This window comes from Hyla sarda, chromosome 5 (genome assembly GCF_029499605.1).
Source record: "Hyla sarda isolate aHylSar1 chromosome 5, aHylSar1.hap1, whole genome shotgun sequence".
Classification (NCBI taxonomy): domain Eukaryota; kingdom Metazoa; phylum Chordata; class Amphibia; order Anura; family Hylidae; genus Hyla; species Hyla sarda.
Genome location: NC_079193.1, coordinates 16129998 through 16147059, shown reverse-complemented (window position 1 = coordinate 16147059; position 17062 = coordinate 16129998). Strand labels below are relative to the sequence as shown.

At 36.1% G+C, this 17062-nt stretch overlaps 1 protein-coding gene across 1 annotated transcript in view; it reads right to left on the bottom strand.

Annotated features, from left to right (window-relative positions):
• VWDE (von Willebrand factor D and EGF domains) overlaps nt 1–17062 on the bottom strand; it is a 157427-nt gene that overhangs the window by 81314 nt on the left and 59051 nt on the right. Inside the window, exons 11-14 of the mRNA XM_056518916.1 lie at nt 14573–14781; nt 11880–12835; nt 9169–9305; nt 8002–8157 (exon numbers count right to left, since the gene is read on the bottom strand). Coding sequence (XP_056374891.1) covers nt 8002–8157; nt 9169–9305; nt 11880–12835; nt 14573–14781 — 1458 coding nt within the window. The remainder of the gene's footprint in view (nt 1–8001; nt 8158–9168; nt 9306–11879; nt 12836–14572; nt 14782–17062) is intronic.

Sequence of the window (17062 nt, the reverse complement as noted above, 5' to 3'; positions counted from 1 at the left end):
GTACTATACACTATGATAATAATAACTCAATACAGTACTATACACCATGATAATAATAACTCTATACAGTACTATACACCATGATAATAATAACTCTATACAGTACTATAGACAATGGTAATAACTCTATACAGTACTATACACCATGATAATAATAACTCTATACAGTACTATACACCATGATAATAATAACTCTATACAGTACTATACACCATGATAATAACTCTATACAGTACTATACACCATGATAATAATAACTCTATACAGTACTATACACCATGATAATAATAACTCTATACAGTACTATACACCATGATAATAACTCTATACAGTACTATACACCATGATAATAATAACTCTATACAGTACTATACACCATGATAATAATAACTCTATACAGTACTATACACCATGATAATAATAACTCTATACAGTACTATAGACAATGGTAATAACTCTATACAGTACTATACACCATGATAATAACTCTATACAGTACTATACACCATGATAATAACTATATACAGTACTATACACCATGATAATAATAACTCTATACAGTACTATACACCATGATAATAACTCTATACAGTACTATACACCATGATAATAATAACTCTATACAGTACTATACACCATGATAATAACTCTATACAGTACTATACACCATGATAATAATAACTCTATACAGTACTATACACCATGATAATAATAACTCTATACAGTACTATACACTATGATAATAATAACTCTATACAGTACTATACACCATGATAATAATAACTCTATACAGTACTATACACCATGATAATAACTCTATACAGTACTATACACCATGATAATAATAACTATATACAGTACTATACACCATGATAATAACTCTATACAGTACTATACACCATGATAATAATAACTCTATACAGTACTATACACCATGATAATAATAACTCTATACAGTACTATACACCATGATAATAATAACTCTATACAGTACTATACACCATGATAATAATAACTCTATACAGTACTATACACCATGATAATAACTCTATACAGTACTATACACCATGATAATAATAACTCTATACATTACTATACACAATGATAATAATAACTCTATACAGTACTATACACTATGATAATAACTCTATACAGTACTATACACCATGATAATAATAACTCTATACAGTACTATACACCATGATAATAACTCTATACAGTACTATACACCATGATAATAATAACTCTATACAGTACTATACACCATGATAATAATAACTCTATACAGTACTATACACTATGATAATAACTCTATACAGTACTATACACTATGATAATAACTCTATACAGTACTATACACCATGATAATAATAACTCTATACAGTACTATACACTATGATAATAATAATAACTCTATACAGTACTATACACCATGATAATAATAACTCTATACAGTACTATACACTATGATAATAACTCTATACAGTACTATACACTATGATAATAACTCTATACAGTACTATACACCATGATAATAATAACTCTATACAGTACTATACACCATGATAATAATAACTATATACAGTACTATACACCATGATAATAACTCTATACAGTACTATACACCATCATAATAACTCTATACAGTACTATACACCATGATAATAACTCTATACAGTACTATACACCATGATAATAATAACTCTATACAGTACTATACACAATGATAATAATAACTCTATACATTACTATACACAATGATAATAATAACTCTATACAGTACTATACACCATGATAATAATAACTCTATACAGTACTATACACCATGATAATAACTCTATACAGTACTATACACCATGATAATAATAACTCTATACAGTACTATACACCATGATAATAATAACTCTATACAGTACTATACACCATGATAATAATAACTCTATACAGTACTATACACCATGATAATAACTCTATACAGTACTATACACCATGATAATAACTCTATACAGTACTATACACCATGATAATAATAACTCTATACAGTACTATACACCATGATAATAATAACTCTATACAGTACTATACACCATGATAATAACTCTATACAGTACTATACACCATGATAATAATAACTCTATACAGTACTATACACAATGATAATAATAACTCTATACATTACTATACACAATGATAATAATAACTCTATACAGTACTATACACCATGATAATAACTCTATACAGTACTATACACCATGATAATAACTCTATACAGTACTATACACCATGATAATAATAACTATATACAGTACTATACACCATGATAATAATAACTCTATACAGTACTATATACCATGATAATAATAACTATATACAGTACTATACACCATGATAATAACTCTATACAGTACTATACACTATGATAATAATAACTCTATACAGTACTATACACCATGATAATAATAACTCTATACAGTACTATACACCATGATAATAATAACTCTATACAGTACTATACACCATGATAATAATAACTCTATACAGTACTATACACCATGATAATAATAACTATACAGTACTATACACCATGATAATAATAACTCTATACAGTACTATACACCATGATAATAACTCTATACAGTACTATACACCATGATAATAATAATTCTATACAGTACTATACACCATGATAATAATAACTCTATACAGTACTATACACAATGATAATAACTCTATACAGTACTATACACCATGATAATAATAACTCTATACAGTACTATACACCATGATAATAATAACTCTATACAGTACTATACACCATGATAATAACTCTATACAGTACTATACACCATGATAATAATAACTCTATACAGTACTATACACCATGATAATAATAACTCTATACAGTACTATACACCATGATAATAATAACTATATACAGTACTATACACCATGATAATAACTCTATACAGTACTATACACTATGATAATAATAACTCTATACAGTACTATACACTATGATAATAATAACTCTATACAGTACTATACACCATGATAATAATAACTCTATACAGTACTATACACCATGATAATAATAACTCTATACAGTACTATACACCATGATAATAATAACTCTATACAGTACTATACACCATGATAATAATAACTCTATACAGTACTATACACCATGATAATAACTCTATACAGTACTATACACCATGATAATAATAATTCTATACAGTACTATACACCATGATAATAATAACTCTATACAGTACTATACACAATGATAATAACTCTATACAGTACTATACACCATGATAATAATAACTCTATACAGTACTATACACCATGATAATAATAACTCTATACAGTACTATACACCATGATAATAACTCTATACAGTACTATACACCATGATAATAATAACTCTATACAGTACTATACACCATGATAATAATAACTCTATACAGTACTATACACCATGATAATAATAACTCTATACAGTACTATACACCATGATAATAATAACTCTATACAGTACTATACACCATGATAATAATAACTCTATACAGTACTATACACCATGATAATAATAACTCTATACAGTACTATACACCATGATAATAATAACTCTATACAGTACTATACACCATGATAATAATAACTCTATACAGTACTATACACCATGATAATAATAACTCTATACAGTACTATACACCATGATAATAATAACTCTATACAGTACTATACACCATGATAATAATAACTCTATACAGTACTATACACCATGATAACAACTCTATACAGTACTATACACCATGATAATAATAACAACTCTATACAGTACTATATACCATGATAATAATAATTCTATACAGTACTATACACCATGATAATAATAACTCTATACAGTACTATACACTATGATAATAACTCTATACAGTACTATACACCATGATAATAACTCTATACAGTACTATACACCATGATAATAATAACTCTATACAGTACTATACACCATGATAATAACTCTATACAGTACTATACACCATGATAATAATAACTCTATACAGTACTATACACCATGATAATAATAACTCTATACAGTACTATACACCATGATAATAATAACTCTATACAGTACTATACACTATGATAATAACTCTATACAGTACTATACACCATGATAATAACTCTATACAGTACTATACACCATGATAATAATAACTCTATACAGTACTATACACCATGATAATAACTCTATACAGTACTATACACCATGATAATAATAACTCTATACAGTACTATACACGATGATAATAATAACTCTATACAGTACTATACACCATGATAATAATAACTCTATACAGTACTATACACTATGATAATAACTCTATACAGTACTATACACAATGATAATAATAACTCTATACAGTACTATACACCATGATAATAACTCTATACAGTACTATACACCATGATAATAATAACTCTATACAGTACTATACACGATGATAATAATAACTCTATACAGTACTATACACCATGATAATAATAACTCTATACAGTACTATACACCATGATAATAATAACTCTATACAGTACTATACACCATGATAATAATAACTCTATACAGTACTATACACCATGATAATAATAACTCTATACAGTACTATACACCATGATAACAACTCTATACAGTACTATACACCATGATAATAATAACAACTCTATACAGTACTATATACCATGATAATAATAATTCTATACAGTACTATACACCATGATAATAATAACTCTATACAGTACTATACACTATGATAATAACTCTATACAGTACTATACACCATGATAATAACTCTATACAGTACTATACACCATGATCATAATAACTCTATACAGTACTATACACGATGATAATAATAACTCTATACAGTACTATACACCATGATAATAATAACTCTATACAGTACTATACACCATGATAATAATAACTCTATACAGTACTATACACCATGATAATAATAACTCTATACAGTACTATACACCATGATAATAACAACTCTATACAGTACTATACACCATGATAATAACTCTATACAGTACTATACACAATGATAATAATAACTCTATACAGTACTATACACCATGATAATAATAACTCTATACAGTACTATACACCATGATAATAATAACTCTATACAGTACTATACACCATGATAATAATAACTCTATACAGTACTATACACCATGATAATAACTATATACAGTACTATACACCATGATAATAACTCTATACAGTACTATACACAATGATAATAACTATATACAGTACTATACACCATGATAATAACTCTATACAGTACTATACACAATGATAATAACTATATACAGTACTATACACCATGATAATAACTCTATACAGTACTATACACTATGATAATAATAACTCTATACAGTACTATACACCATGATAATAACTCTATACAGTACTATACACCATGATAATAATAACTCTATACAGTACTATACACCATGATAATAATAACTCTATACAGTACTATACACCATGATAATAATAACTATATACAGTACTATACACCATGATAATAATAACTCTATACAGTACTATACACAATGATAATAATAACTCTATACAGTACTATACACCATGATAATAACTCTATACAGTACTATACACCATGATAATAATAACTCTATACAGTACTATACACCATGATAATAATAATAACTCTATACAGTACTATACACGATGATAATAATAACTCCTATACAGTACTATACACAATGATAATAACTATATACAGTACTATACACCATGATAATAATAACTCTATACAGTACTATACACCATGATAATAATAACTCTATACAGTACTATACACAATGGTAATAACTCTATACAGTACTATACACCATGATAATAACTCTATACAGTACTATACACCATGATAATAACTATATACAGTACTATACACCATGATAATAATAACTCTATACAGTACTATACACCATGATAATAACTCTATACAGTACTATACACTATGATAATAATAACTCTATACAGTACTATACACCATGATAATAACTCTATACAGTACTATACACCATGATAATAACTCTATACAGTACTATACACCATGATAATAATAACTCTATACAGTACTATACACCATGATAATAATAACTCTATACAGTACTATACACCATGATAATAATAACTATATACAGTACTATACACCATGATAATAATAACTCTATACAGTACTATACACAATGATAATAATAACTCTATACAGTACTATACACCATGATAATAACTCTATACAGTACTATACACCATGATAATAATAACAACTCTATACAGTACTATACACCATGATAATAATAACTCTATACAGTACTATACACCATGATAATAATAATAACTCTATACAGTACTATACACGATGATAATAATAACTCCTATACAGTACTATACACAATGATAATAACTCTATACAGTACTATACACCATGATAATAATAACTCTATACAGTACTATACACCATGATAATAATAACTATATACAGTACTATACACCATGATAATAATAACTCTATACAGTACTATACACAATGATAATAATAACTCTATACAGTACTATACACCATGATAATAACTCTATACAGTACTATACACCATGATAATAATAACTCCTATACAGTACTATACACAATGATAATAACTATATACAGTACTATACACCATGATAATAATAACTCTATACAGTACTATACACCATGATAATAATAACTCTATACAGTGCTATATACCATGATAATAATACCATACAGTACTATATACCATGATAATAATACCATACAGTGCTATATACCATGATAATAATACCATACAGTGCTATATACCATGATAATAATACCATACAGTGCTATATACCATGATAATAATACCATACCGTGCTATATATACCATGATAATAATACCATACAGTGGTATATACCATAATAATAATACCATTCAGTGCTATATATACCATGATAATAATACCATACAGTGCTATATACCATGATAATTATACCATACAGTGCTATATACCATGATAATAATACCATACAGTGCTATATACCATGATAATAATACCATACAGTGCTATATACCATGATAATGCCATACAGTGCTATATACCATGATAATAATACCATACAGTGCTATATACCATGATAATAATACCATACAGTGCTATATACCATGATAATAATACCATACAGTGCTATATACCATGATAATAATGTTGTACAGTGCTATATATACCATGATAATAATGTCATACAGTGCTATATACCATGATAATAATACCATACAGTGCTATATACCATGATAATAATGTCATACAGTGCTATATACCATGATAATAATACCATACAGTGCTATATACCATGATAATAATACCATACAGTGCTATATACCATGATAATAATACCATACAGTGCTATATATACCATGATAATTATACCATACAGTACTATATACCATGATAATAATACCATACAGTGCTATATACCATGATAATAATACCATACAGTGCTATATTCCATGATAATAATACCATACAGTGCTATATACCATGATAATAATACCATACAGTGCTATATACCATGATAATAATACCATACCGTGCTATATATACCATGATAATAATACCATACAGTGGTATATACCATAATAATAATGTCATACAGTGCTATATACCATGATAATAATGTCATACAGTGGTATATACCATGATAATAATGTCATACAGTACTATACACCATGATAATAATGTCATACAGTACTATACACCATGATAATAATGTCATACAGTGCTATGTACCATGATAATAATGTCATACTTTGTATAGGATCCAACTTTATTCTAATACTAATGGTTCTTTTTCCCTTCTTCTCCCTCCAAAACAACATTATTATTGAGAATACCTTAACTCTCCAGCGTGCAATGGGTTTCTCGTCTACAGGGTCCATTCCATCAGACTGGGCGCCATCTACCGGGATCTGGCAGTCAATAGCTCGGGAGTTCCTAAATGTAGCGTCTGTAAGTACTGGCTCCAGAAGGATCCATCTGCCTCCACTATACTGGGAGCATGGGAAGAATGGAAGCATATGGGGAAGGTTAGCTATACGGTACATGGAGTGCACCATCGAAAGAACAGGGGTCCCTATAAAGTGCACAATAAGGCTGCAAGACGCCTGCGTGGACTTCAACCTGGACTTAACACCCGGCATGTACCATATCTAAATATGTAAAAATGACACCTAAAGTCACACATTCTCTCTTAAAGGGTTACTCTGCCCCTAGACATCTTATCCCCTATCCAAAGGATAGGGGATAAGATGTCTGATCACTGGGGTCCCACCACTGGGGACCCTCGTGATCTTGTCTGCGGCACCCCAGACATCTGGTGCCTGGAGCAAACTTTGTTCCTCGCTGGATGACTGGCAGTGCGGGGCGGAGGCTCGTGATGTCACGGCCACACCCCACTCGTGATGTCACGGCCACGCCCCCTCAATGCAAGTCTATGGGAGGGGGCGTGATGGCAGTCACGCCACCTCCCATAGACTTGCATTGAGGGGGCGTGGCCATGATATCACAAACGGGTGTTATCGTGATGTCACGAGCCTCCGGCGCTGCACCTGATTCTCTAAACGAATGCCAGGTGCAGCAGGGAGATCGCGGGGGCTCCACAGTGGTGGGACCCCAGCGATTAGACATCTTAGCCCCTATCCTTTGGATAGGGGATGAGATGACTAGGGGTGGAGTACTCCTTTAACAGGGTTACTTTAAAGTAAACATTGCACAGTAAGGTACAGATTTTATCACACTTGTACCCCAATGGTCAAACAGCCAGTTATCTCTACCACCCTTCCCATACACAGGAACATTCAGCCGTGAATTGTGAGTGCACAGTGACTCCACCAGCAGAATAGCGAGCACACAGTGACTCCACCAGCAGAATAGTGAGTCCACTTTTTATGTATATCAATTCTATCTATAAATTGTGAAATGCGTTGGCTTTGGGTCCTAACATTAGGATACATTACTTATTTCTCTATCACCTAAAAGTCAAACCTCCACAGTCTACATACCTGTTGTTTTGTAAATTCACATTTTAGACTCTCTACCTCCTTGAAGCCCAGACCGAATACTCTTACAGACGTGCACTCGTAATTTCGGACATCACAGAGGCCAAAATTTTCCAGCTCTGAAATTTCAGGCACCTGGTCTTTACAAGAGAAGAGAATAGTTTCTAGATACATTGTAACAATTAATACACAAATTCCGGCCATGCATAATTGCCACGAGCTGGACCAAAAAAAAAGTCATAAACACCTAAATAAGGGTACCAGCACCCCAAAAATACTCAAAAATATCAAAAAACCTTATTGAAGACACATAATATGTTACATAAAAAAAAACACAAAACATCAAGAGGAGCGCAGGCACACAGATGATCAGTACAGAAAATAAGGTGACAGGATGAGTTAGGTAGGCATATAAAGTACCAATAGGCACAGTATCTGAGCATAGGTTAAAGAGTACCTATCATTAAAAAACTTTTATATTTTGTTAATTAATGTATTAGAAACAACTCTTAATACCATGTGAATTACAAAAATGTATACAGTATTTATATATATTTTTTACTTTAAAAAAATGACCACTAGGGGTCTCCCTACATGTCCTGGCTCATTGATTTCGGACTCATGCTGCCAGGCCGGCATGAGTCCGAAATCAATGAGCTGGGAGATGTAAGGATATCCCTAGTGGTCAGTTTTTAAAAGTAAAAAAAAAAAAAAAAAAAATATATATATATATATATATATATATATATTATATATATATATATATAAATATACATTTTTGTTAATCACATGAACTCTCAGTGCAGCCGGGACACAGAAAAGCACAGTGCAGCTCCCCGCCTGTCAATCAGACAGGCGGGAGCAGCGTTGTGCACGGATGGTAGGCAGGCAGGATGGCTGCTGTGCCTGCCAGTTATAACAATAACTGCCCGGCAGCGCTGCAGGAATACAACGCCCGATACAGGATTGTAGCACCCGACACTGTCCCACTCCGTTGCCGATTACAAGCAGGGTCGCAGCGCTGGAACGCAGCGCTTAAGACAGGTAGACTGTTCCACAGCAGAGGGTGAGACCGTGGTTACCTAGGCAGACAAGGGGGTTGTATAGGCAGTGATATCCCCCCCCCCCCCCATTACCTGATCGCAGTGCCCGCAGAGGAAGGGCAGAAGTGAGCCCAGCCAGGCTTCAGCTGATGTCACGCCTGCTGGGCCACTCCCCCCTTCCTCTCTCACAGAGGCAGCGAAACTGAGTAACTAACAAGGAATTTATAAAGGTAGGAAAAGGGGTTTTACAAAAAAAAAAGGTAGGATTAGAGTCAGGGACAGATAGGGGGAAATTAGGGACAGATGAGTTCATGATAGATACTCAAAGACTGTACACTTGTTATTAAAGAATATAGCCGCAATAATGCCAAGCAAAAAATAAATATAACAGAGTACAGAAGTGAGAAACTGGCTCAACGTAACACATATAATAAAAAGGAATACCTGCCATGGACCTAAACAAACCCGTACACCACTACCCTAACGCGCGTTTCGTGCTTGAGCTTTGTCAGGGGGCTCAAACACGAAATGCATGTTGGGGTAGTGGTGAATGGGTTTGTTCTCACTTCTGTACTCTGTTATATTTATCAACTGGTGTCAGAAGGTTAAACAGATTTGTAAATTACTTCTATTAAAAAATCTTCATCCTTCCAGTATTTATTAGCTGATGAATACTGCAGAGGAAATTCTTTTCTTTTTGGAACACAGTGCTCTCTGCTGACATCTCTGTCCATTTTAGGAACTGTCCAGAGTAGGAGAAAATTCCCATAGCAAACATATGCTGCTCTGGACAGTTCCTAAAATGGACAGAGATGTCAGCAGAGAGCACTGTGTTCCAAAAAGAAAAGAATTTCCTCTGTAGTATTCAGCAGCTAATAAGTACTGGAAGGATTACGATTTTTTAATAGAAGTAATTTACAAATCTGTTTAACTTTCTGGCACCAGTTGATTATAAAAAAAAAGTTTTCCACCAGAGTACCCCTTTAACCTATGCTCAGATACTGCGCCTATTGGTACTTTATATACCTTATGCCCACCTAACTCATCACCTTACTTTTTGTAATGATCATCTGTGTGCCTATGCTCCTCTTGATGTATTGTGTCATATTATGTGTCTTCAATAAAGTATTTTGATATTTTCTGAGTACTTTTGTGGGCCTGGTACCCTTATTTCGGTGTTTATACATTGTGCGGCTTTATACAAGATGCGGCTGAACATACACGTGATGCCTACACTTACCAGAATAGATGCTACAAACACTGTACACTTGTTAGTTAATAATATAGCCGCAATACTGCCAAGCAAAAAATAAATATAATAGAGTACAGAAGTGAGAAACTGGCTCAACTTAACACATATAATAAAAAGGAATACCTACCATGCACCTAAACAAGCCCGTACACCACTACCCCAACGTGCGTTTCGCGTTTGAGCTTCGTCAGGGGGCGTGTAACGCCCCCTGACGAAGCTCAAATGCGAAACGCGCATTGGGGCGCGTTGTGTGCCTACGCACCTCTTGATGTTTTCTGTTTTATTAATGTAACATATTATGTGCCTTCAATAAAGTTTTTTTGATATTTTTGAGTACTTTTGTGGTGCTGGTACCCTCATTTAGGTGTTTATACATTGTAACCGATGCGGCTGAACATACACGTGATGCCTACACTTACCAGAATAGACGCTACAGTCATAGGAGCTATAGCCATCGAAGCAGGCGCAGCCCCATTCCATACATTGTCCATTGGAGCTACAGAGGTTGGGACATTTCAGTTCCAGGACTATCTTCTCTATGGGGAGCTGGAAGTTCCTTGCCTGGTCATATCTTAAATCCAATAGTTTTTTTTCACACTCATTCTCCAGGAGCGGTAAACCGGCTTCGGTCCATCCCAGGTCATCCTTGAGTAATATATCTGTGATACACATGTCAATCACATCCATGAGACGTTTCTCCAGGAATCCGGCGCACAGTTTCCCGATACTGGAGTTGAAGACCGCCTGCTGGCAAACTGCTGATGCGTATGAGTGGGTCATCCCTGATGGTGTAGGCCAAGATGGCAGAAGCTCAGGGGGGGAACCTGGGGAATGATCCTCCGGGAAGAAATAGCTAAATCCTTCCAAGTCTGTTTGGCTTAGACTTTGATAAGGATACGTTGAGAGATCCTCATAATAATTCTGACGTTTAGCCCGATTCTTAGTAATATTCTCTTTGCTTTGGGTTCTATGGCTTCCCATTTGTGGTAGTGGCCCAATTGAGATGTCACTTCTCCTTGATACATTCTTGATAGCCATCAAGTTGGTGGTAATTCCTTCGGGGTCATGCTCAACAGATATTGGATCATACTCTTGGAGATTGTCCAATGAGCGCTTCCTTAGATCCCGATCGGTATCGGTTGAAATCACGTACTCATTGGTGACATCCAAGACTGGTATGAATGTGAGAAACCTTACATTGTCTTTGCCAGTACAGGCAGAGACCTCTTGCGGAGAATTGGTAAGGAGTGTGTTTGGTGACTGATGTGGACGGGTTGTCTCTATGGTAGGTGCACAACCGCAGTACTTGGTCTTCTTGATGTCTTGGGGAACGGAAGTTGGAATTTTGTCAAATAAACTTTCTCCTGCAGGAATCCTGTGTGAACAAGGGACAAATACAGAATGTGTTGGTTACCATGGCTGGCTTTGCCTATAGGCAAAATAGGTAGCCGCCTAGTGTGCACTCTTGATGGGGGCGCCGCTCTGCCTGCCACAAGAAAGTTAGACAACCAGCATCCGAACCCCTTGCTCAACTAGCTCAGCCAGCAGCACCACCATAATCCCCCTCCCTCTGATGTGTGTCACCCCAGTAGTAAGTTAATTACATAAGAAGGGGGTTGTTACAGTGTGTCACCCCAGTAGTAAGGAGATTACATAAGGACAGGGCTTGTTACAGTGTGTCACCCCAGTAGCAAGGTAGAGCGTGTCAAAGGGCGGGCCAATGGGCAGAGTCAAGGGACGGCAAATTTAGCTTTTGCCTAGGGTGGCAAAAATTCCTGCACCAGCCCTGTTGGTTACAATGATCAGATTTAAAGGGATACTCCACTGGAAAACATTTTTTTTGTAAATCAACTGGTGCCAGAAAGTTAAACAGATTTGTAAATTAGATGTGTAGAAGAATGTGAAATGAGCGGCACTCACCACGTCCAGGTAGCGACAAACTTCTTTATTTCTTAAAGTGCAGTTAGGACATACAAGTGCAGGGAGACAGGAACGCCGGAAAATCCGGTCTAACGAAGCACGATACGGCTGTGACCAGTCTACCGGATTTTCCGGCGTTCCTGTCTCCCTGCACCTGTGTGTCCTAACTGCACTTTAAGAAATAAAGAAGCTTGTTGCTACCTGGACGTGGTGAGTGCCGCTCATTTCACATTCTTCTACACGTCTGATTTATGATCCTGTCAAGGCTGAGCACCCCACCGGAGGTGGCGCTTGTACACACCTGTTTCTGCTAAGGAGCGGTTTTTGGCTGTATGGCTGGCTGTGCCGAACGCTGTTCCTTGTTGCAAGTATAGATTTGTAAATTATTTCTATTAAAAAATCTTCATCCTTCCTTTACTTATCAGCTGCTGTTATGATCCACAGGAAGTTCTTTTCTTTTTCATTTTCCTTTCTGTCTGACTACAGTGCTCTCTGCTGACACCTCTGTCCATTTTAGGAACTGTCCAGAGCAGGATAGCTTTTCTATGGGGATTTGCTCCTACTCTGGACAGTTCCTAAAATGGACAGAGGTGTCAGCAGAGAGCACTGTGGTCAGGCAGAAAAGAAATTCAAAAAGAAAAGAACTTCCTGTGGAGTATAACCGCAGTTGATAAGTACTGGATTTTTTTTTATAGAAGTCATTTTCAAATCTGTTTAACTTTCTGGCACCAGTTGATTAAAAAAAAAATGTTTTCCAGTGGAGAACCCCTTTAAGGGGTTCTCTACTTTGTACAATCCCTACTTGTTAGAAGTGGCTAGTGACAACAAGCTGGCCACAAAGTGTCTCCTCACTTGGACCTCCAATGACCATCTGTAATCTGTTGGTAAACATAACAGTAGGTATTCAATTTCCTGCAGCGCCATCACAGGAGAAGTGAAGCATTACACAGTGTCCATTCATAGCAATAGGTTTTTCTGTGTTATGCAAAACGAGAGCGAGAGGACGGTAAACGATGTCCACTATGACCAAAAGAGGAGGAACCAAAAACAAGTGAATTTAAAATAGAAGGTGAGCTTATATTACTTTTTCACATATGTTTTTTTTAGACGTTTTTTAATTATTATTGGTTGTGGCTGCTCAAATACTTATCAACATAGGCACCTAATACTCCGGCCTTAAAGATATCCTTACCGCCATTCATTGATGAAGTAAAGGCGCCCGTGTGACGTCTCTTCCAGCTGGATTCCTTTCTTGTCGTGAAAATCGTTATTTGCGTTTCCGTCGAACGTTCCGCAAAGTCCCAAAGTGTTTTTGAAGTCCAGGTTGGATGACCTGAGCGTCAGACTCATTCCCCAATCGCTGACATCCGCCCGGATAAAAGCTCCAGATGTGAACGAAATCTACAATCAGAAACGGGAAGAGTGATTTTATTAAAGGGGTACTCTGGGAACACAACCTATCCCCTATCCACAGTCTGACCTTTGACCTCAACTTACCATATTCCTGAGTGCCCCAGGCCGCACCTTTGGGGACAAGCAGGAGTGAGGGCCCTCACTACTGCTTGTCTCCAAACCCAGAATCGGAACCCCCCCATTATCAGAAGCTTATCCCCCTATTCTGTGTATAGGGGATAAGTTGTGTTCCCTAGAGGACCCTTATAATAGTGGGGGTTTCTCTGTTCACAATAATAATAATAATAATAATAATAATAATAACGTAGACCAGACAGTCTAAGACTGCACTAGATTTTATAATAGTGGCTCAAGCATTTTAAAAATTTGGTGCATCTTACATTGTTTACTTTTAGGCTATGTACACATGGCGAAATGTCCACCCGGAACATTCCACAGACCACTTGGAGATGCGCCATCTCCCTAAACGGCAGTGAATTTCTGAGTAGATTACGCAGAAATGGAGGCCGGAATCGGAATTTGGCGCAGTAAAATCTTATTAAAAACAATGAGACTCCGCTGCAACGGAATGTGTAAGCAAAATTTTTCTGCCAGAACCCCGCTCGGAAATTCCACTATGTGAACATAGCCTTAGACTGCACAGCCTATCAGTTGGCTTACTTAACGCCAAGGCCCAGACAAGGTGAATGTAATTCATTGGAAAATGTGCCCACTTCTTTCATGAAATCTGTCCGCAAATTACACCCAAAAAATTAAAAATGCAAAAAAACCTTTGAAAATTCCCCACGTTTTAATAAACAGCTGGAATTACAGACATTTCATTTATTTTTACCCATGCGTGTATTTTACACAGAAAATTATAAATCCTTTCCACCCCCTCCCATAAAATCAGAAGTATATAGCGGCATGATATCAGAAATTTAAAGGGTAGAAATGTTTTTAACAGGGGAAATTTGAAGGAGTTTAATAGTTAGAAAGTTCTAGAGTAGCGGTATGGGGCAATATGGGGGCCTACAACTATATGGGGGCACATAGGGGGCTTACTACTGTATGAGGGCAATATAGGGCCCGCCTACTACTTTTTTTATTTTGTCAGTATGGGGGCCTAAAGCTATATGAGGGCAGATAAGTGGCCTAAAACTATATGAGGATACAGAGCAAGCCTACAATTATATGGAGGCATAAAGAGGGACAACTACTGTATGGGGGCCTACAACTATATGGGGGCACAAAGCAGGCCTACTACTGTATGGGGGCTTATAACTATATGAGGACACAGAGCAAGCCTACAACTATGTGGGGGCACAGAGAGGGCCTACTACTGTATGGGGGCCTATAACTACATGAGGACACAGAGCAAGCCTACAACTATATGGGGGCACAGAGAGGGCCTACTACTGTATGGGGGCCTACAACTATATGGAGGCAAAGGGAAGGCCTACTACTGTATGGGGGCCTATAACTATAAGAGGACACAGAGCAAGCCTACAACTATATGGGGCCACAGAGAGGGCCTACTACTGTATGGGGGCCTACAACTATATGGAGGCAAAGGGAAGGCCTACTACTGTATGGGGGCCTATAACTATATGAGGACACAGAGCAAGCCTACAACTATATGGGGCCACAGAGAGGGCCTACTACTGTATGGGGGCCTATAATTATATGAGGAAACAGAGCAAGCCTACAACTATATGGGGGCAAAGAGAGGGCCTACTACTGTATGGGGGCCTATAACTATACGAGGACACAGAGAAAGCCTACAACTATATGGGGGCACAGAGAGGGCCTACTACTGTTTGGGGGCCTATAATTATATCAGGACACAGAGCAAGCCTACATCTATATGGGGGCACAGAGAGGGCCTTGTACTGTATGGGGGCCTACAACTACATGGAGGCAAAGAGAAGGCCTACTACTGTAGAGGCCCCCATACAGTAGTAGGCCTTCTCTTTGCCTCCATATGAGGACACAGAGCAAGCCTACAACTATATAGGGGCACAGAGAGTGCCTACTACTGTATGAGGGCCTACAACTAAATAGGGGCTCAGATGGGGCCTAACTACACAAAGAGGGCACTATTACTGTGCGGGGCAATACATACAGGAAGTTTGTGAAGAGCTAAGCATTGTGCTGAAGAAAGGGCTGGATAGTGAAGAAAAGCAAAAGTGAAAGACTCTGATAAGAGAAGACATCATGGGACAGAAATGGGCTGCCAGAGGGTACTTGGGCAACAAAAAATAAATGTTGGTAACCAGCTCGAGAGAAG